Source organism: Schistocerca gregaria, chromosome 1 (genome assembly GCF_023897955.1).
Source record: "Schistocerca gregaria isolate iqSchGreg1 chromosome 1, iqSchGreg1.2, whole genome shotgun sequence".
NCBI lineage: Eukaryota > Metazoa > Arthropoda > Insecta > Orthoptera > Acrididae > Schistocerca > Schistocerca gregaria.
In genome coordinates, this window is record NC_064920.1 from 863,850,903 (window position 1) to 863,873,801 (window position 22,899).

The 22,899-nt window shown below is 40.5% G+C and overlaps 1 protein-coding gene across 5 annotated transcripts in view; it reads right to left on the reverse strand.

Moving 5' to 3' along the window:
* Positions 1-309: 309 nt before the first annotated feature.
* LOC126272936 (nucleoside diphosphate kinase 7) overlaps positions 310-22,899 on the reverse strand; it is a 100,850-nt gene continuing 78,260 nt past the window's right edge. For all 5 annotated transcript variants that reach the window (XM_049976246.1, XM_049976274.1, XM_049976238.1 and 2 more), the window contains 5 exons: positions 18,314-18,434; positions 12,767-12,900; positions 2,995-3,102; positions 1,612-1,719; positions 310-1,502 (listed from right to left, as the gene is read on the reverse strand). In XM_049976246.1, the coding sequence (XP_049832203.1) occupies positions 1,473-1,502; positions 1,612-1,719; positions 2,995-3,102; positions 12,767-12,900; positions 18,314-18,434 (501 nt within the window). In that variant the 3' untranslated portion in view covers positions 310-1,472. The remainder of the gene's footprint in view (positions 1,503-1,611; positions 1,720-2,994; positions 3,103-12,766; positions 12,901-18,313; positions 18,435-22,899) is intronic.

Sequence of the window (22,899 nt, forward strand, 5' to 3'; positions counted from 1 at the left end):
AGATGAAAACTCAGGCTGCAAAGCTTCAAAACCAGTAAAGCAATTTTCTATATTGTTGCACAGTTTATTGTTGACTGTTATTTTGAGAAGTCTGAGGATAATGACTGAGACTTTCTCATAGTAATCTCAAGATATTTTAAGGTATTTATTAAACAGCAGGAAGCTAATATACTGAGATTGAATACCCACACAAAACAGATCAACCTCCTGCATTGTTATTGCAGAAAGCAATCAAAATATTGAAACACACAAGCACTTCCACTTTCATATATAAAAATATTATATAAATAAGAATATAAAAAACAGGAATGCATCATTCTTGGAGAAAATATATTTAGCTTTCACTAAAAGATAAACCAAATATAATTTTTCTGCCTGTATAAAACATTTGTTGTGCTAATAGGAGTATTATAATTTGAAATTACAATTACAGATTGATTACAGCACAGCTGAATAAGTAAAATAAAAATAATGTAAAACTAAATCTGACTAGAAATTTAATCTAAAATACTTTTAATGTAAAACCTAGAAACTCCAAATCATATTTATGTGTGTGTAATGTGCACAAATTTCATTAATAATTCATTTAGTTGCTTTAAATAGAAGAGTTTGTAACAATATCTGTGTACAAAACAGTATCAAATAGTTAATAAGTACTTGACAGAGATGGTAATAAGCAAACAGTTATGAGACATGCATAGTCACAGTCGGGTAAGCTTGTAATTCCACATTGGTAGCTGAGGACTAAGGGTGAAACATTTTTGAGCTGGAGTGCTACATCAGTGGATTTCAATTACCTCCAAATTAATTAAGTGGCCTTACTTTTTGAAGAAGTTCGAAAGGTGGGTCACTGGCATACATTCATGATGGAACCCTGAAGACATATTCAAATATCACTCTCCTACACCTCTTACAAAAATTACGCACAGTGACATGTTAGTACCATACGTTGTGTGTTTTAAATTTAAAATTGCATGTGTCTTTCCTGTTCATCTTCTCCTTTACTTTTTTAAACAAATATCCAAAATAAAGCTGTGCATATTCTGTTATGGCAGGGCATATACACATAAACCACAAACATGGTAATACCTGAGGGAATGTGATTCATTATAAAATAATCCTAACTATAAAATAACTGGAATGGTTTCACAAATACTTCAATGTTGAAGACTTTTTGTACTTCACACATCAACCATCTAAAATAACAGATGTCATATTCATTAATTTATCATCACTTTATGGAAAAAAAAATTTCCAAGGTTTTGAAATCACTGCAAAATAGATTTCTCTCTCACTTGCAAGAGCAGAATTTTTTATACATTCAGGCAAGCAGATTTAAATCATTAGTTCTTCCACAAAATTGTTTACAATTCAACGCAGTGAACATTCCACATTGAATTTTTTTAAAAATATCGTCCATGTATTTATTTACTTTTCTAAGGAAGTTTGAAAACTGGATTACTAGCACACATTCATGACAGAATCTTGAAGAAATATTCAACCTGCAACAGTAATGCAGTGAAGAAATTGCTTTTCATCGAATAATAACAAATACAAAATAAGTGAACAACATACAAATAAACTCTCTTCTTCAATAAATCATTTACTAACCTCTAACAAACCATCTTCTGGTAAATCAGAACAGTGGATTGCATTTAACACCTTCGTTTTACCAAATTTTGCACGTAAAGTATTTGGACGAAGTTCTCTTGCCCTGTCCTGCATAAGGCAACACAAACACTGCGTCTTAATGTACAGTAGTGATGTTAATTACGTTTACAGTAACTAACTACATTAACCTATCCATAGTCAGTAACATGAAACAAAGACACAAAAATCTTAGAAGTCATCCTGGTATTCATTTTATAACACTACGTATAGATCTCTTTAATGATAAGAGGAAACACGAATTTAAAAAAAATTATCAGTTCCTGTAATTCAGTATGGAACACAAGGTGCTGCGATTAAAAATCCATTTCTATTTTTCCACAAGGGCATTGCAGCTCCTACAGTTACTAATCTATATTTCTAGAGACACAGAAAAATTACACTGAGTGGTAGTACACAGCACGGCAAATAGTGCATGGGCAGGAATGAATAAACAGCATAGCAGTTAAATTATGTAGCTTCTTCAGTCTTTTATGAAGGCATGACCACCAATTAGCTGTCCACTCGAATAAATGGCCAGTGCCAAATTGTGGTTGAGAGAAGAAGTTGACTGCCCAATGCAACAGGTAACTGATAACCAGTGTCATCAAAATCCTCCTCGTTTCTCCTCCCCCCCCCCCCCTCCCAAATACAGGTAAAATCGTTTTTGTGACACATGTTTCAATCATAGAGCCTCTTGGCCTCCATCTCTGCTAACTTCTGCCTCTACACCCATCTCCACCAATCTCCATAAGGGCCACTTCACTCCATTAATCTGTGTCCACACTCTTTTCTCTATTGTCTCCTCCTCTCCCTCATTTCTATTCTGTTCACTTGTTGCCTCTTCCTCCCAGCCATTAGCCTCTCTCCCTTCTCTTACCCTTTCATTTGTTCCTCTTACCTACCCAAATTGATACAACCACTTGGCCCAGTTGGGTTGTACGAACAAGACAATGTAATTGGGTTGAATAATGTAGCTGTGCATGTCTGTGTTTTTTATTAGCTCTGAAGGAAGCTACAGTTCGAAAGCTTAGGTGTGATTTTAGTATTGTTTATGAGTCTGTTGCCCACTCAATACTTAAACTATTGTGAGTAGTCACCTTTACTAGTTATATTATTCAAAGAGTACTTTGATCAACCACACAAAAAGTTTGCAAGATGCACTAAGTTTCTAAGTAAGTTTTCTTCCTGCAATTTTACTATTTAATATTTTTTTCCACAACTTCAGCTACTTTATTTGTTGTTACCATCTTTGCTTAAATTCACACATTCAATCTACTAATATCAAAGCATGACATTGCAAAAATTCAATTAGAGCAAGGAAAGTTTAAGGCTCAAATAACTTACAGGTTCAGGTGGGCCAACAAGAGCTCGAAATTTGCTAGGTGTGTCAGGAGTATCACTAACAATTTCAAGAGCTACACACGGTCCACTAACAAGTTGACTAACCATTGCCTGCAAACAAAATAAATACCAAGTCAGTAACACACTTCTACCATCTCTAACAAAATAAAAAATATTATTGGCAAACAGTAAACAGGATAATTACAGCAAATATTTTTAACGTTAATTCACTTTTCAAAAATTACAAAAGCAATTCTGGTAAACAGTTTCGAGAAGTGTCAGAATGCCTGGAATAGGTTTTTTTTAATGCAAAATTCATTTTTTGTTACCTTTCTCATCTCATTCTTCTAATTCATGGGCATTAAGAGTAGCTGACCTCTCCGGCAGACACCACCTTGATGGGTGGAGAGGCTTGCATATCCGCATGAAGCTGAGGGCTACGTGGAGGGTAGAGGACCTACTGCCGGAAAGACCTCAGCCGATGGATCAGACTAAGAGTGTCCCACAACGTCCAATCTTCCCTATCCACTCCTAGTCCTACCAATTCCATTTCTCAACCCAAGGTGTGATGCAATCCATGCCGAGGGGTGCATGGCACATGGGAAGATGTGTCACAAACTGAGCCTCAGGGATACTGGGCAACCTCCCTGAGTAAGTAGCCTTACAGCACGCAGGGTATTCGTGTTGTGGACCGTGTAGATCCCCAAATCTTGTGGGACCAATATAGACACGATTAAAGAAAATAAAGAAAAACAACTGAGACCTCAGATACCCAAACATCGGGGTCAGGACCGATGGAAGGCATTCCCACTATTGAATCAGGGTCTAGACCTGAGCCAGAAGTAGGAACTGTAACAGAGAAGTTGACCCAGATCAAGATTAAAGCCTGGTCTGGGGGCCAGAGTAGGAAACTCCTCAGGAAACAGAGACAAACACAAGTGGAGGGAATTAAAGGGACTTGAACCTTAGATCCCCCCTCAGGTTGAAGGGGATACGCAGACCCCCTCAATCTCAAAGACAAGCAGCGGGAGGATAAGGGAGGAATATAAGACTCCTCCTCCCTGGATAAGCGAGCCCAGAAAAAACAGAGGCAAGAAATAGGGGAACACACCTATAGTACTGCAGTCTCCATTTTTAAGATGACAGTTATCCAGGAAGGCTATCCACTGGTGGCCATCACCTGTAGCAGAAGGAATCTGTAGAGATGGCCCCCTTTGAAAAGATTGGGGTGTATGCTGGTCCAGGTCCCAACTTCAGGAGGGTCTGTCTAGATCATAATGCCCTCAGTTTTGTTTGTGAGGGGGTACACACGGTGGAATGGCTTAAGGGTAAGGTGCCAATGATATCCCTTTGGGAAGATGCGAAGCTCCTGGTCAAGATGGCAGCAGAACTTCTTAATACTGCAAAGGTATCAATATGTGTACCGAATATCCTTAAGGATGCCTCTCCTAAGACTCTGTTCGATAAAATAGGGACTCAGAACCCAAAAGTCTCGAAAGAAGATTGGAGAGTGATCAACCAGAAGGTTGCACCGGAAGGACAAACCCTGGTGATGGAGGTAAGAGAGAAGTACCTGAAGGCGATGAGAGAGCAGGACCTGAAATGGTTTTTAGGGCTCTCACAGGTCACTGTCAGGGTTCTCAAAGACCCCAAAGGCAATGATGGCAGCAAGACGGAGAGTGGAGGTGCTGCAGATTAATCTCCCACAGTAAAGGGGCCTCTGATGCCATGAGCCACTGCCTGGGGAGGTAGGAAGTGGACGTGGCCCTGATACAAGAGCCATACTTATATAAAGGGGGAGTATCGGGCCTCGGTGGCACTGGAGGTAAGCTGAAATCTAGAAATCTAAGAAACTCCAGAACAAGCATCTATGTAAGAAATGGAATTTCTTTCATGCCAATGATGGATTTCTGCTCCAGGGACGTAGTAACCACTGAAATGCAGAATTGTGAGGAAGGTATTGTGAGGAAGGTATCATGAGGGAAATTATTTTAGCCTCAGCATACCTTCCTTACGAAGACAACTCTCCTCCTCCTTTGGAGGTGAGGAGACGTAGAGGCTTGCCATCAGCAAGGTGACAACTGCTGCTGGGATGCAGTACCAATAACCACAACCCAGTGTGGGGCAGCAAGGACACCAACAGTAGAGGTGAATACAGTCTTCAATTTCTCTTAGCTAACAACTTGGAGGTCCTGAATAGGGGCAATGAACCTGCAGTCAGGAATAGCAGAAGAGAGGAAGCAACTGACATAACTTTTGGTTCCATGATGATGGACAGCTATGCCAAGCAATGGCATGTGGTGTTAGAGCCATCCTCATCGGACCACATGTACATTAAATTCAAGGTTGAAATAGGAATCAGACAGACCATGACCTATAGGAATCCTGGGAGACATATAGGAGGGACCTTAACTTAGGCTTATCAGAAATTAAAACCTAGATCAGGAATCCAGCAGAGTCTGTTACCTCTGCCATAGTGAGCTCATATCAGGACAGCTGCACAATCACCAAGAAGTGCACACATAGGAATGTGCCTTGGTGGAATAATAACTTGGAAATTGAAAGATAACGGGTACAAAGACTGTTTAACATTGCGAGACATGAAGAACAATGGGCTAAATATCGTGAGACCCTTGTCAACTACAACCTTGCAATCAGACAAGCAAAGAAGATATCCTGGAAGGCATTCTGTGAGGAACTGGAGAGCACAGCTGCTCAAGCCAGACTTCACAGAATCCTCACTAGAGTACCAATCAATCCAGGAGGTATGCTGAGGAAGGAGGATGGGGAATATACAAACACAGCACATGAGATGCGGGAACTGCTCCTCAAAACTCACTTTCCTCAATATGCTCTGATGGACAAGACAGACCAGAATGTGATCCCAGAGAGACAATGATTCTCAGGCACTCGAAGACAGGACTGGGACTTCAATAAAATCCAACGGGTGTTGGGAACATTCTGACCGTTCATGTCACCTGGCCCAGATGGAATTTTTCCCGCTCTCCTGCAACAGGCAGGTTAGTCAGGGTTAGCCTAGCAGTAGGGATCATTCCCAATGTTTGGAGGGCAGTGAAGGTTGTCTTCATTCCAAAGCCAGTGAGAACTGATCATACCATGGCCAAGGATAAGAGACCAATCAGTCTGTCCTCCTCCATTCTCAAAACATAGGAAAAACTGGTTAATGTATATGTTGGGGAGAGGAGGCTAATTAGGGCCCCTCTACATTCAAACCAACATGCACATCAACCAGGTAAATCAAGTGAGACAGCTCTCCACCAACTTGTTGGGAGGGTGAAGAAAGCCCTTCACTTCCTGGATATCCAGGGGGCCTTCAATAACACAACCATCAAATTCCATGATAAGGGCAGCAGAGGTGCATGACCTAGGGACCACTATGTGTAAGGTGGACCAGGGCCATGCATAGTGGAAGGAAGGTAGAGGCTACCATGATGAATGAAAAGATGGTAATTAACACCACTAGAGGTTGCCCACAAGGAGGAGTTCTGTCCCCTTTATTGTGGAATCTAGTGTTGAACAAACTCAATGAGAAACCAAATTCCAGACAATGTTTCTGCCAAGGATATGCAGATGACCTCGTCATGGTAACACTTGGCAACTTTACTAACACAATTAGAAATATGGCACAAGGAGGATTGGGCAATGTGCAAAATTGGTGCATTAAACAGGGTCTGAGGGTTAATCCTAAGAAGACTGTTGTGGTGCCATTTACGAAGAGGCATATCCAACACTCAAGTTGGAATCTAAAGCTCTTCGATGAAACTCTACCTGTGAAGGGGATAGTGAAATATCTAGGGCTAACCTTAGATAAGAAACTAACGTGGATCCCTCACATTAAGAGTATCTGCTCCAAGGCAAAAAATACTCTAGTGAGTACCAGAAGGGCTTGTGGTAAAAACTGGGGCCTAAGCCCCAGAGGTACACACTGGATAAACACCACAGTGGTTAGACCTAGGATTTCTTACGGGGCCGTAGTGTGGTGGAAGAAGGTAGAACAGTAGGTTGCAGCTAAGGAGCTTGCTAAGGTTCAAAGACTGGCCAGCTTAGCCATAACATGCAGAATTAGCAGCACACCAACCGCTGGGATGGAAGCCAAGCTGGACATGCCTCCACTAGACCTTTGGTTCAAGATGGAGGCAGCAGCTAGGGCATACAGACTTAAAACTGGATCTCATCAGGATATCCAGAATCACACACTAACATAGTGAGTGAGGTAAACATAGGAATGGCTTGGGAAATGCCTGCCAACTATATAATAGCCCCTAACAGCTTCAACAAGCCTTACAATATAATAACTGGAAGCAGGGAGCAGTGGGAAAAAACAGTTCGACACTATACGGGGAACATTGTTTGGTTCACCAATGGGTTTAAATCAGACCAAGATGGTGGGGCAGGGTTGTACGTGGTTCAGTCAAGATTGGAGGCATCATCTCTCTAGGAAAACTGGTCTCTGTATTCCAAGCTGAAATTGCTGCAATCAAGGTGTGTGTGTGGAGGAGAATATGCATAGATGCTACAATGACCGTAGCATCTATACCTATTCAGACAGCCAGGCAGCTCTGAAATCACTGGCAGCTCCCAAAACAAGATCTAAGATAGTTGCAGAATGCCACAGGGCTCTGGTGGAGCTAGGGAGAAGCAATAGGGTAAACCTAGTGTAGGTCCCTGACCCTCAGAGATCTGTGGCAATGAACAAGCCAACAGACTGGCCAGCATGGGGGCAATGATTCCATTTATTGGACCGGAACCTGTCCTGACAATCACCAAGACTATGATCAAACTAGAACTAAGGAACTGGCTCAGGAAACAGCAAGTAGAATATTGGACCAAGGTCCGTAAAAGAAACATCGTAAGATGATGATGCCCAAGCCATGTTTTAAAAGAAGCTCTGTAATCCTAGGACTGAACAGGAAAGAGATCAAACTCATGACTGGACTGATGACGGGCCATGACAATTTCAAAAAACAGACAACGGGTATAACAAAAGAAGACCATAAGTGTAGGATCTGTGATGAGGGTGAAGAAATTGCATCATACCTAATCTTCGAATGCATGGCATTGGAGAGCAAAAGATACAGAATCTTCGGGACAACTGTACTCGAAGAAATTGTGTATAACAAAAAACTGGTAAAGGGACTCCCTGCACTATTTAAGGGCATTGGTGGGCTTTATTAGATATACAGGGAGCGATACCGCACAATAAAACGTTTCAGTGTGGGCAGTGGTGGGTTATATCTAAGCTGTTTTAGCTTCCCTGTCAAAATCAAATCAAATCAAGAGTAGCTGATCAGGAGCAAGTAGCTGATCAGGGGCAAACGGATTGTCTGAGAGAAACAAGAGTGGTAGACATGTGAGACAAGAAGAGTAATTGGCCATTTCATCCACCATTCTAGCTATCAGTGTGCTGAGAGATGGTGGACATAGAGATTGCTATTAACAGCAGACCGCAAGTGCAAGTGTTTTAATGCTACATGGGAGAAATTGTGAACTTTTAGTCATTGTGATTCCCATACTAAATGTTTAGCAACCCATAAAAAATTAACTGCACCAATAAATTAAATTTGTAATGAAATTATGCAATAAACTGTGACAACAGAATGAAAAATGTATCAATGATGAAAGCAAGGAATGAATCGTTTTTTAACTGGATTCATTGTAACCTCATGAAATATTAAGCATGGTTGATTAATATTTCTGACATATAAGCTCTTTGGTATCCATATTCTTAAATTGTTAACTGAGAATTTATTTATTTTTTACAAATTAATTTGCAACTGCTGCCTTTAATTTAAAACACCAGCACTTATGATTCAATGTAATTTGGAACACTATGCAAAGCACAACACATCCACATCACTTAATAACACATGTCTAAGCAAAACACATCCTCCGAAAGCAGGCATTCAGTTCCCAGTCTTGGCACTTTCCAGAACAAAAACAAAATCTCACTGCTTTATAGAGAACTAGTGTGAGTTGCCTTGTACTAAATACAGGATCTAAACTTAAAACCTCGTTCTTCCCTTTAGCATCCACTCACTTGCCCTTCCACTCTGTCCCAATTTCAGTGCCTCTCCTCAGTTTGATCGTCATCTTACTGTACCACTTATTTCCACTCCTGCACTCTACTTTCATTGTCAACCTTCTCGACCGTAATGATCAAGTTAGTAGCATTGTAGTGATACATCCCATTCCTTCAATGAGAGGTGGTATCACGTCCTTAAGTACATATTGTCAAAGAAACGGTGTTAGTGACAGAGTAGTTGATACGTGGTGAGCACCCCACTGTTGGGAGGTGTTTTAAATCGTAGGTGCTGATACTTGAATCAACAATTCAGTGACTGCACAGAAGTGGATAGCACTCAGAAGACCATACCTGCTGAGGTGGAGATAGGCGTTCTATGGAGTGGATGGTGCGGAGGAAAGAGCTCCATGAAATCTAAAAACGTGAAATGTCAAAGATAATAAATATATTGTAATTGTTAATTATCATCAAGTTGAATATCAGGTCTGTACATAGTACGTAGTACAGAGAGGTAATATACGAGTTGATATCTGTCCTCATTTATCACGTATTGAGTTGTACTTTTGAAGATGATATAAGAAGGTGAATTAAATCTCACTACTTAATTAACTAGTGGGATGATTGAGGACAAGAAGTTAATTTTCACACTTGAGGAAGAAGGCACACTGATTCAGGACACAGACTAGCTGGACACTGATAAATAATAGGTTGGTTGGTTGGTTGGTTTGTGGGGGTTAAAGGGACCAGACTGCCACGGTCATCGGTCCCTTTTTCCAAATACTAAAAACACCCACAGAGAATAAAAACGAGCAACAGACGATAAGACAGATAACACAGAACAAGAGAAACGTACACAAAGACCAGAAAAGACGAACTAAAATCACACAGTGTGACGGTTGTTGGCCGACCATACAAACAAAAGGGGAAAAGCCAACCACCGGAGAAAAAAAAAAAAAAAAAAAATCAGACAAATCGTAGGCCATAGGCCAGAATCAACACAAAAACACACACTTACATTAAGCGATAAAATCCCCCTGCCCGAATAAAACTCAGAACTATGTCCGCTATGGAAGAGTCGTCAGATAAAAGCGCAGAGAGCGTATCAGGCAGCGCAAAAGTCTGCCTGAGCACAGTTAAAATATTAAACAGAATATGGACCACCGCCAAGGACGCCCCACAACAACAAAGCGGGGGATCCTCACAACACAGTAAATAACTGTACGTGAGTCGGGTGTGGCCAATGCGGAGCCGACAAAGGACGACTGATTCCATGCGGTTGGCTCGCATGGATGACTGCCACACAGTAGTCGTCTCCTTGATACGGCGGAGTTTGTTTGGCACGGGCAGGTTGCGCCAATCAGTGTCCCATAAATCGAAAACTTTGCGGCGTAATAGTGCCCGCAAATCAGTCGCCGGGAGGCCAATCTCCAGAGATGGTGCACTAGTGGCCTCTTTCGCCAGGCGGTCAACGGTTTCATTTCCGGGTATCCCAACATGGCCCGGGGTCCAAACAAAGACCACAGATCTGCCGCAACGGGCAAGAGTATGCAGGGACTCCTGGATAGCCATCACCAGACGAGAACAAGGGAAACACTGGTCGAGAGCTCGTAAACCGCTCAGGGAATCGCTACAGATAACGAAGGACTCACCTGAGCAGGAGCGGATATACTCCAGGGCACAAAAGATGGCGACCAGCTCAACAGTGTAAACACTGCAGCCACCGGCAACGAACGTTGTTCGGAATGGTCCCCTAGAGTTACTGCATAACATGATAAATAATACTTAACAGTAACCGAATATTCAGTAAACAACCTTAATTGTACATAAAATGAGTGTTCAGGTGACAACTCATTTAGGTGTTTGGTGCATGAGGTGAGATATAACAAACAACCACACAGCTGAACCCAATCTGGAACATTTCAGAAAGAAGCCGCTGATACCTTCAGAGTTGCAACTGTAGACAGAATTGAATCACTGTATGCACTGTATTCTACAGCTAGCTACTATATGTGACATACCCTTTTCTGCTGATTAAAGTTATGTATTCCATTAACATTGTGCCTGTAGACATTAGCATCACAGACACTTAAAAACCTCAACATGCATTTGGTGATGACTCATCAGAAAATGCCAATTGTCCGAATATAGACAATTTATTTACAATTTGGTTATCACTTGATAACACATACTTATGTCTTTACTCTGCAACCTATCTTACAGTCTATAGCTAACACTGTTTCGGGTGCAGTACCTTGTTGCCAAACGGCAACAGATAACATAAATGTACAAAATACTAAATGGACTGTATTGAAAAAATGACACTAAAAAGTCACATATCAGTTAATAAAAAATTTCTTTAATATACTTTAGTAAAGCATCAATTTTTGATTTCTGCTTTCTCCTTTAGTTTCCAATGTAGACAACCAACAGCAAAACTCTATAACAAAAGCTGAATTTTCCACTTTCTAGAAGAAATCTAATTCCCAAAAAATGAAAAAAGCCAAAAACAAAACAAAAAATTAAATAAAGGTGGCAAAATTGGAAGTTAACTTTGGTCTGTTTCTGTTAATAATGCACATTAATACCAAATGGCATTATACCCAAGACACACTGTTAATTTTCCTAGTATTTCAGTTCGAACTGTTGCCTCATTATTGATGCACCAGTCTTTTTGTCTGCACTGTTTTAATTTTGTTTTCTGGATGATTAATCAGACATTTCATTGCCTTCCCATACTTCTTTCTCCTTTCTGGCTGTAAGTCCTATAATATATACTTTTGATTACAAAATTCCTTAACACGTCTAAGAGAGATGAGTGTCTTCTAATTTATAATAATCATAGACTGCTACTACGCTCAGCTGTATGCTGTGCCACCGGGTGGTCCACTTTACTCTTGGTCAGTTTGGAGGATGAATTGCTGCTGCTAAACTGTAGCCCAGAGCATAGTGGATCACCCTGTGGCACAACATGCAGTTGAACATAATACACTTGATTTCAATGGCTTCTTCACAACCTCTCAACCACTAGTTTCTTTGAACTATGCAGATGGGAGTAATCCTTGCAACACATTGCTCACCTTTTTTGCCCTGTATGGTTCTCTCCTTTTTAGCTACCTGTCGTCCCCCCGCCCCCCTCCCAGCTTCCCAACACTGCAGCACTTTCCTGCTGCCTTCTAGTCCTTGGACACTCTGCCAAGTAGTATTCTTCTTCCCCTATCTGTACTCTGCTATCCCTCCCCCTTCCCTGCCCCACTCCAGTCTGCTGCTTTAGTTCAACACAACAAAGCCCCAGAGATAGCGATCATATGAACATGAGGCATGGTTCCTTAAAAAAAATGTGTGCATGTTTTCCTTTCTTTTCTGGAGAAGACTTTGGCTGAAAGCTCAGTGTGTAACAGTCTTTTCATTGTGGCTGTCTGCAACTCAACCTGCCTTCATTACAGTGAGTAGCAATCTCCACTTTTCACTAATATTGCTGATATTCCAACCTGGACTTTCCATTGTTCATTTTATAATAATCATATCATTTCTCAAACACTGTGCTTATTACGGATTCTTATTTCGGTGTAGTGCTTCAACTCTGGCTCCGCTGTTTATGTTCACATGTGATATTTGCTTGATAAACTACATATCTGTCTAATGTAAACAAAGAGTTAATTCAAATGTATTACTATTGCAGAAGGTATATAACATAAAACTGTAAATAACTTTTCTCAAACTATTAAACAATACCGTGCATTCAGGGACAACTCCTTTGTATACTTCATAAAATTCTTCAGCATTTGGATAGTCCATATAAAACATTTGCATTCCTGTAATTCTGAAACCACTTTTTTGAATTTCATATATGATATCACCCAGTAAACCTGCAAAATAAACATGCATAAAAAACACTGTGTTAAAAATGGTGCATATTTCACAGTCTAAATTTTTCAGTGTTATGAACAGAATGACTGGCCAGTACTTACATTCAGGAGGTGAAGTTACAGTACTGCCGATACACACACATGAAAGCATAAGAACTGCGCTAGCTTTCAGAACTCTTCCGGGAGGAACTAATAGTTTCCAAAATCTACGATATTTTTTGTACTTTCATGTGTATTTAAGTAGCAATTCTGGAACTTCACCTGACCTGCCCTTCAGTCACCTTATAATTTTATAGTAAGTATGTTTATTTTCATTCCTACCTTTAACTAACAATTGTCACTTAATATTCTTTTGAAATTGTTTTAGGGTATGAATTCCCTTCAGTTACATTTATATTTCATTTACTATGTCAATGTATTTCAAAGTCTGTGATTTCATTTTCAGGTGTAGGATATTAATCACACAATTCCAGAGACATACACCTATGATGAAACAACAGGCTTTAAAATGCATCATGCATAATAAATCAAATACAAGTGAGACAGAAGGTGCATTTCTCGGCCCAATCACAATTTGAATTAACTGTCATGATGCACCCCTGAACAATGTATACAGTAAAGTAAAATCCTTTTCATTTGCCAGGTAAATCGGCTTGACATCATGTAAAATGATGAAAGTCCTCAAAACTTAGACAATTCCGAACAATATGTCTGAACTGAATGCCATAAAATGAAATTGACTAAATGTAGGATTAAAAATCACCAAACTGTTTTGTCAAACAAAATCCTGAAATCAGTATTTGCAGCCAAGTTCTACCGTGTATTCAGATGAATATACACTACTGGCCATTAAAATTGCTACACCACGAAGATGACATGCTACAGACGTGAAATTTAACAGACAGGAAGAAGATGCTGTGATATGCAAACGATTAGCTTTTCAGAGCAATCACACAAGGTTGGCACCAGTGGCGACACCTACAATGTGCTGACATGAGGAAAGTTTCCAACCGATTTCTCATACACAAACAGCAGTTGACTGGCGTTGTCTGGTGAAACTTTGTTGTGACGCCTCATGTAAGGAGGAGAAATGTGTACCATCACTTTTCGGACTTCGATAATGGTCGGATTGTAGCCTATTGCAATTGTGGTTTATCGTATCGCGACATTGCTGCTCGCGTTGGTTGAGATCCAATGACTGTTAGCAGAATATGGAATCGGTGGGTTCAGGAGGGTAATACAGAAGGCCGTGCTGAATCCCAACGGCCTTGTATCACTAGCAGTCGAGATGACAGCCACCTTATCCGTATGGCTGTAACTGATAGTGCAGCCACGTCTCAATCCCTGAGTCAACAGATGGGGACATTTGCAAGACAACAAACAACTGCACGAACAGTTCGATGATGCTTGCAGCAGGATGGACTATCAGCTCGGAAGCCATGGCTGCGGTTATCCTTGATGCTGTATCACAGACAGGAGCGCTCATGATGATGTACTCAATGACGAACTTGGGTGCACAAATGGAAAAACGTCATTTTTTTTTTATGAATCCAGGTTCTGTTTACAGCACCATGATGGTTGCATCCGTGTTTGGCGACATTGCAGTGAACACACATAGGAAGCGTGTATTCCTCATTGCCACACTGGCGTATCACCCGGCGTGATGGTATCGGGTGCCATTGGTTACATGTCTCGGTCACTTCTTGTTCGCATTGACGGCACTTGGAACAGTGGTTGTTACATTTCAGATGTGTTACGACCTGTGGCTCTACCCTTCATTCGATCTCTGCAAAACCCTACATTTCAGCAGGATAATTCACGACTGCATGTTGCAGGTCCTGTACAGGCCTTTCTGGATACAGAAAATGTTCAACTGCTGCCCTGGCCAGCACATTCTCCAGATCTCTCACCAACTGAAAACGTCTGGTCAATGGTGTCCGAGCAACTGGCTCGTCACAATACGCCAGTCACTACTCTTGATGAACCGTGGTATCATGTTGAAGCTGCATGCCCAGACATATCAAGGCCGTTATTATGGCCAGAGGTGGTTGTTCTGGGTACTGATTTCTCAGGATCTATGCACTCAAATTGCGTGAAAATGTAATCACATGTCAGTTCTAGTATAATATATTTGTCCAATGAATACCCGTTTATCATCTGCATTTCTTCTTGGTGTAGCAATTTTAATGGCCAGTAGTGTAAAATTTGTCTAGTTTAGTAGACCAGCTGGAAGAACTGAAAACAATGAATGAGTCATTAATAAATAAGGACCATCAACATGAAATATTTCATGTGTGCATTGTGTTATTTACATTTGTTGTACTGTCACTGGAACAGTATTGTTGTACAGTAATTTACCAGCAAAGGACGTTTAAAAAGAGTACAACAGAATGGACAGGAGCACTTGGTAACCCCAAATTTGAAGCTGCCTCTCAGCTCACATCCCTGCAATAGACCCAGGTGCAAGACCTGTCCCATGTATCGTACCACTATTACCTGTTATCCCATCAAAGGCAAGGCTACCTGTGAAAGCACCTACATGATGTACAAGCTAAACTGCAACCACTATGCTGCTTTCTACATGGGAATCACAACTAAGAAACTATCTGTCCTCATTAGTGGGTTCTGTCAAACTGTGGCCAGGAGACAGCTGGACCATGCAGTTGCTGAACATGCTGCCCAACATGATGTGCTGCATTTCAATGACTGCTTCACAGCCTGCGCCATCCCAGTTCTTCCTACCAACACCAGCTTTTCTGAACTGCGTAGGTGAGAACTCTGCCCATAACATGTCCTCCTCTCCTGTAAACCCTCCAGCCTCAACCACTGCCAGTCCCTGTCCTCCACCTACCTATCCTCTTAGCTTCTCACACTCCAACAGTAGACATGCCTCCTTTCACCAATGCATCTACTAGTTTTTCCCTTCTCTCCTTCACCCTCTCTGTTTTCTGCTACCACCCACTCTTCCCCTGTCCCACCAGCACAACCTCCCAACTCTGAACCTAGCAGCCATATCCTGTCCTGACCATATTCTTGCATTCTCTCACAAGCAGGACATCTTCCCCTTATCCTGCTATTCCTCCCCCTCCCTGCCACCGCCTTACCCCCCCCCCCCCCCCACACACACACACACAAGCCTCCCCAGATTGCTGCTGCATGTGTGTGTGTGTGTGTGTGTGTGTGTGTGTGTGTGTGAGAGAGAGAGAGAGAGAGAGAGAGAGAGAGAGAGAGAGAAGGACCAGAAGTCTGGTCTGATATCAAAGTGTACAGCAGTAAAATAAATTATAGGAAGTTTTAATAATGGAAAGCCCGGAGTGAAATAAACAATATTAAGAAAAGGTCGATTGCAATACACTGCATTGGGAAGGCATTGAGTTGCTGATAGGCACCATGAAGAGACTACTAAATATTAAATTTTTTGGACGTAGTCCTTCTCTGGAAATAGAAAACAAACATGCGCGCGTGTGCACGCGCGCACACACACACACACACACACACACACACACACACACACACAATGGAATTGATGCTGTAATATGCAACATGTGTGCTGTGTTATTTTCTATAGTGCCAGATAATGTTTGACAATTGTCATTCACTTAGAAATTTGCTTACTGTAATGTTTGTTACTGCACAGATCATTCTTGTATAATTAAATGAAAGGCAACAACAGCAAAATTCACAGTGTAATTATATCAGCCTTCAACAAAAGTAAACTGATTATTAGTCCGTTATATATTACAGGTCTCATGCATATGAGAAGTTTGATGCGATCAAATAAATTTAGTCAAACAATTATAGGTTATCACAAGGAAAAGGTTTATAGAGTATGACAGATATTAGACTATCAAGTCATATTCAGTCATACTGCGACAAATTTTGCACACACAAAGATAAAATGTCTTCCTGTGTTAGTTAGTTAGTTAATATGACAACACAAATAATCATACATTACAACAAAGACAAACACCACAGCCATTTACATGAGACAGATGTACACAGGACACTTCATAACAGATTAGAGATATGCAATGGCAAAGTACTAACACTAGAACCTTGCTGTATGACATCTGATTACTACAAGGTGCAGAACTTTGCTTTCATCATTTGCCGACAGGTGGTGACAACAGTAAGTAGCGATCAAAGGAACAGTTCGCAGATGTCAGGCAGTTTGCTTGGACCTCAGTCAGCATAACCTAGTTCAATTTGTGTCTGCATCATAAAGTTGTCCTTGATTGAAGATGTCAGTTTACAAGCCTAATTCTCATCATTTGTGGTAGGTGTTACTGTTTTGTTGCAATATGAAGAAACAGTAGCTGAGTCTCATTGAATGCTCTTAAGTATGTACAGTAAGGACACTATTAGTGAAAAAACGTGTCGTGATTGGTTTCAATGCTTTAAGAACGGTAATTTTAATGTCATAGACCGGCATAGTGGTGGAAGAATGTTTTCGAAGATGCAGAATTGGAGACATCGCTGAGTGAAGATTCGTGTCAAACTCAAGAAGAACTGGCACGATTAGTGGGAGTGACACAGCAAGCCATTTCAAAATGTCTCAAGGCTATGGGCATCATTCAGAAAGAACGTGGGTCCCGTGTGAGCTGAAACCAAGAGACGTTGAATGGCGTTTACATGTTTGTGAACCGTTGCTTCAGAGGCAGAAACGGAAGGGATTTCTGCATTGCACTGTGACCAGGTACGAAAAATGGGTTCATTACGATAGCCCTAAAAGTAAAAAATCATGGGGATATCCCAGCCAAATTGAATATTTACGGCTCCAAGACAATGTTCTGCATTTGGTGGGACCAGCTCGGCGTCGTGTACTATGAGGTGTTAAAACCAAATGAAACAATCATAGGTGCCCATTATCGAACACAATTAATGTGTTTGAGCAGAGCATTACAAGACAAACGGCCACAATACAGCAAGAGGCACGATAAACTGATTTTGCAGCGCAACGACACTCGACTCACGTTGTTAAAGAGGTCAAAACATACTTGGAAACATTACAATGGGAAGTCCTATCCCACTCGCCTTATTCTCCAGACATTGCTCCCTCTCACTATCACTTGTTTAGATCAATGGCACATGGCCTGGCTGACCAACACTTCTGATCTCATGAAGAATTCACAAATTGGATCAATTCGCAGGTCGCTTCACAAGATGAACAATTTTTTCAATGCAGGATTTGTACACTGCCCGAAAGATGGGAGAAAGTAGTGGCCAACAATGGAAAATACTTTGAATGATACATGTGTAATTAATTTCTTTCATTAAAGCCTCAAATGTTGGGGAAAAACCGGTGGAAGCAAAGTTGTACACCTTGTACATGGTAATGAAAATGTCATTTGTATTACCAAAATTGTGGCAAATGTACAAAACTTTTCCCTGTAAAATAACTATCATATCACACCTTCCTGAACTGCATGAGGCTTTATTACACAGCATGTACAATTCTTGAATGTTGCTGTCGTCTTTGGAGTCATCTTTCCATCAAGATCACGACTGGATGCAGGGAAGAAGATGGAAAGCTCCTAGAGTATGAAATAAAACTAGATGTCAAAAACAGATTGTAATAATTGTAGGAGCACAATATACGCTGAGGTGACAGAAGTCATACGATTACAATATGCATATATACAGATGACAGTGGTATTGCGTACATGAAAAAGGGAAGTGCACTGGTAGAGCTGCCATTTGAACTCCGGTGATTCACGTGGAAAGGTTTCCGAAGTGATTATGGCTGTATGACAGGAATTAACAGATTTTGAACACGGAATGGTAGTTGGAGCTAGACGCATGGGACATTCCATTTCGGAAATCATTAGGAAATTCAATATTCTTAGATCCACAGTGTCAAGAGGGTACCAAGAATACCCAATTTCAGGCATTACTTCTCACCAAAGACTCGCCTGCTGATGGCCTTCACTTATTGACCAAGAGCAGTAGCGTTTGCGTAAAGTTGTCAGTGCTAACAGACAAACAACATTCCATGAAGTAACCACAGAAATCAGTGTGTGATGGCGACAAATGCATTTGTTAAGACAGTGTTGTGAAATCGGGCATTAATGGGATATGTCAGCAGATGACCAACGCGAGTGCCTTTGCTAATAGCATATCCCCTCCAGTGCGTCTCCTGGATTCATGACCATATCAGTTGGACCATAGATGGCTCGAAAACCATGGCCTGGTCAGATGAGCCCCAATTTCTGTTGGTTTGAGCTGATGGTAGGGTTTGAGTGTGGCACAGACTCCATGAGCCATGGACCGTTACTGTCAACAAGGCACTGTGCAAGCTGTTGATGCCTCCATAACGGTGTAAGCTGTGTTTACATGGAATAGATTGGAGCCAGTGGTCCAACTCAACTGATCATTGATTGGAAGTGATTATGTTTGGCTTCTTGGAGACCATGTGCTGCCTCTCGTGTTCCCAAATAATGATGGAATTTTCATGGATGATTATGCGCCATGTCACCATGCCACAATTGCTGGTGATCAGTTTGAAGAACATTGTGGACAATCTGAGCAAATGGTTTGACCACTCAGATCACCTGACACAAATCACATCAGTCATTTATGGGGCATAATTGAGAGGTCAGTCTGCGCACAAAGTCAGGCAGTGGCAAGAATTTTGCAATTATGAGCAGGTATAATGGCAGCATGGCACAATATTTCTGCAGGGGACTTCCAACGACATGCAATGCTGAGCTGTTGCACTAGACTAGGCAAAAGGAGGTCCGACACGATATTAGGAGGTATCCCATGACTTTTGTCACCTCAGTGTACTACACTTTCCAACAGCACTTTAATATAAAATAGTACAAAAATCTATATGACATAATACAACAGAATTTCCAGGAATCAGAAAAAGTCACACAGTTCATGATTTTGTATCAGTACCACAATTAACCTTGAAGGCCATTACACGATTACAATCAGATACAATGTTACATCGATTCTATCAAGTGCCGCAAGACAAGCTAAAATATTTGGGGACCCAGACTGATATATCTATGAAAACTGACCAGGAAACTATAATTGAATATGTTTCAGAATACAAAATCAAATAAGGGTAATGAAGGAGTAGGTTTAGTAATAAATAAAAAAAAAATATGAATGCAGATAAGCTATTACAGACAGCATGGTGGATGCATTATTGTAGCCAAGATAGACACAAAGCTCACAACTAACACAGTAGTACAAGTTTATATGCCAACTAGCTTTGCAAGATGATGAAGAGATTGAAAAAATGTGTGATGTGATAAAAGAAATTATTCAGATAGTTAAGGGAAACAAAAATGAAATAGTCATGGAAGACTGAAATTCGATAGTAGGAAAAAGGAAGAGATGGAATGGGGTAAGGAATGAAAGAGGAATCCACCTGGTTGATTTTGCACACAGAATAACTTAATCACAGCTAACACTTGGTTTAAGAATCATGAAAGAAGGTTATATACGTTGAAGAGGCCTGAAGAGACTGGAAGGTTTCAGATAGATTATACAATGGTAAAGACAGAGATTTAGTAACCAGGTTTTAAATTTTAAGGCATTTCCAGGCACAGATGTGGACTCTGACCACAATTTATTGGTTATGAACTCTGTAGGCTAAAACTGAAGAAACTGCAAAAAAGATAGGAATTTAAGGAGATGGGACATATTTAAACTGAAAGAAGCAGAGCCTGTAGAGAGTTTCAGGGACCGCATTAGGGAATGATTGATAAGAACAGGGTAAAGAGATACAGTAGAAGAAGAACAAGTAGCTTTGAGAGATGAAATAGTGAAGGCAGCAGAGGATCAAGTAGTAAAAAGGTGAGGGCTAGTAGAAATCAATGGTTAATAGAAGAGATACTGAATTTAATTGATGAAAGGAGAAAATACAAAATGCAATAAATGAAGCAGGCAAAAAGGAATACAAACGTCTTAAAAATGAGAACAAAAGGAAGTGCATAATGGCTAAGCATGGATGGCTAGAGGATAAATGTAGGGATGTAGAGGCATACGAGCGATACTGCCTACAGGAAAATTAAAAATTAAAGAATTCTTTGGAGAAAATAGAACCACTTGTATGAATATTAAGAACTCAGATGGAAAACTAGTCCTAAGCAAAGAAGGGAAAGCAGAAAGACGGAAGGAGTATGTAGAGTCAATACAAGGGCAATGTACTTGAAGGCAATATTATGCAAATGGAAGAGGATGTAGATGAAGATAAGATGGGAGATACAATACTGCATGAAGAATCTGACAGAGCAATGAAAGACCTAAGTCACAACAATTCTTCCATCTGGTGAGCAAGATGTATGAGACAGGTGAAATACCATCAGACTTAAAGAAGAATATAATAATTCCTATCCCAAAGAAAGCAGGTGTTAACAGGTTTGAAAATTACCGAACTATCAGTTTAATAAGTTATGGTTGCAAAATACTAATACAAATTCTTTACAGATGAATGGAAAAGCTGGTAGAAGATGACCTCAGGGAAGATCAGTTTGGATCCCATAGAAATGTTGGAACGCACAAAGCTCTACTGACCCTATGACTTTATCTTCAAAAATAGGTTAAGGAAAGGCAAACCTACTTTTCTAGCATATGTAGTTATAGAGAAAGGTCTTGACAATGTTGACTGGAATACTCTCATTCAAATTCTGGAAGTGGTAGGGTAAAATACAGGGAGCAAAAGGTTATTTACAATTTTTACAGAAACCACATGGCAGTTTTAAGAGTCGAGGGACATGAAAGGGAAGCAGTGATTGAGAAGGAAGTGAGATAGGGTTGTAGCCTATATCCCATGTTGTTCAATCTATCTTTACATTGAGCAAGCAGTAAAGGAAACAAAAGACAAATGTGGAGTAGGAGTTAAAATCCATGGAGAAGAAATAAAAACTTCGAAGTTTGCTCACAACATAGTAATTCTGTCAGAGACAGCAAAGGCCATGGAAGAGCATTTGAATGGAGTGGACAGTGTCTTGGGTCTTGAATGGAGGATATAAGATGAATATCAACAAAAGCAAAACAAGGATAATGGAATGTAGTTAAATTAAATGAGGTGATGCTGAGGGAATTAGATTAGGAAATGAGACACTTAAAGTAGTAAAGGGGTTTTGCTATTTGGGGAGCAAAATAACTGATGATGGTCGAAGTAGAGAGGATATAAAATGTAGACTGGCAATGGCAAGGAAAGCATTTCTGAAGAAGAGAAATTTGTTAACATCAAGTATAGATTTAAATGTCAGGAAGCCTTTTCTGAAAGTATATGTATAGAGTGTAGTCATCTATGGAGGTGAAACAAGGACAATAAATAGTTTACACAAGAAGATAATAGAAGCTTTCGAAATGTGATACTACAGAAGAATGATGAAGATTAAATGGATAGATCACATAACTAATGAGAAGGTACTGAATAGAATTGGGGAGAAGAGGAATTTATGGCAAAACTTGACTAAAAGAAAGGATCGGTTGGTAGGACATGCTCTGGGGCATCAAGGGATCACCAATTTAGTATTGGAGAGTAGTGTAGAGGGTAAAAATCATACAGGGAGACCAAGAGAGGAATACACTAAGCAGATTCAGAAGGATGTAGATTGTAGTAGGTTCTGCGGGATGAAGAAGCTTGCACAGGATAGGGTAGCATGGAGAACTGCATCAAACCAGTCTCTGGACTGAAAACCACAACAATAACAATAACAATAACAACAACAACAACAACAACAATTGAATGATTAATGTTATATCACAACTGTCATCATTTTTGGAGCACAACTGCTGGCACAGTTTCATGCAAAAAAGTCCTGCTTGCCTACTCCCACACTGACGTTGATAATCTGTCGTGCATTTGCAAGATATAAACTGAAAAATGCTCTTGGGAACCACAGGTTTCAGTGAGGTAATGGGAGCTAATCCATTTTTTTTCAACTACCACACCCACTAACCTGGATCCAAATAGTACAGTATATGTACTGAAGAGGAGTTTTTGTTGCACTGATTTGTATGGTCCAGAGGGCA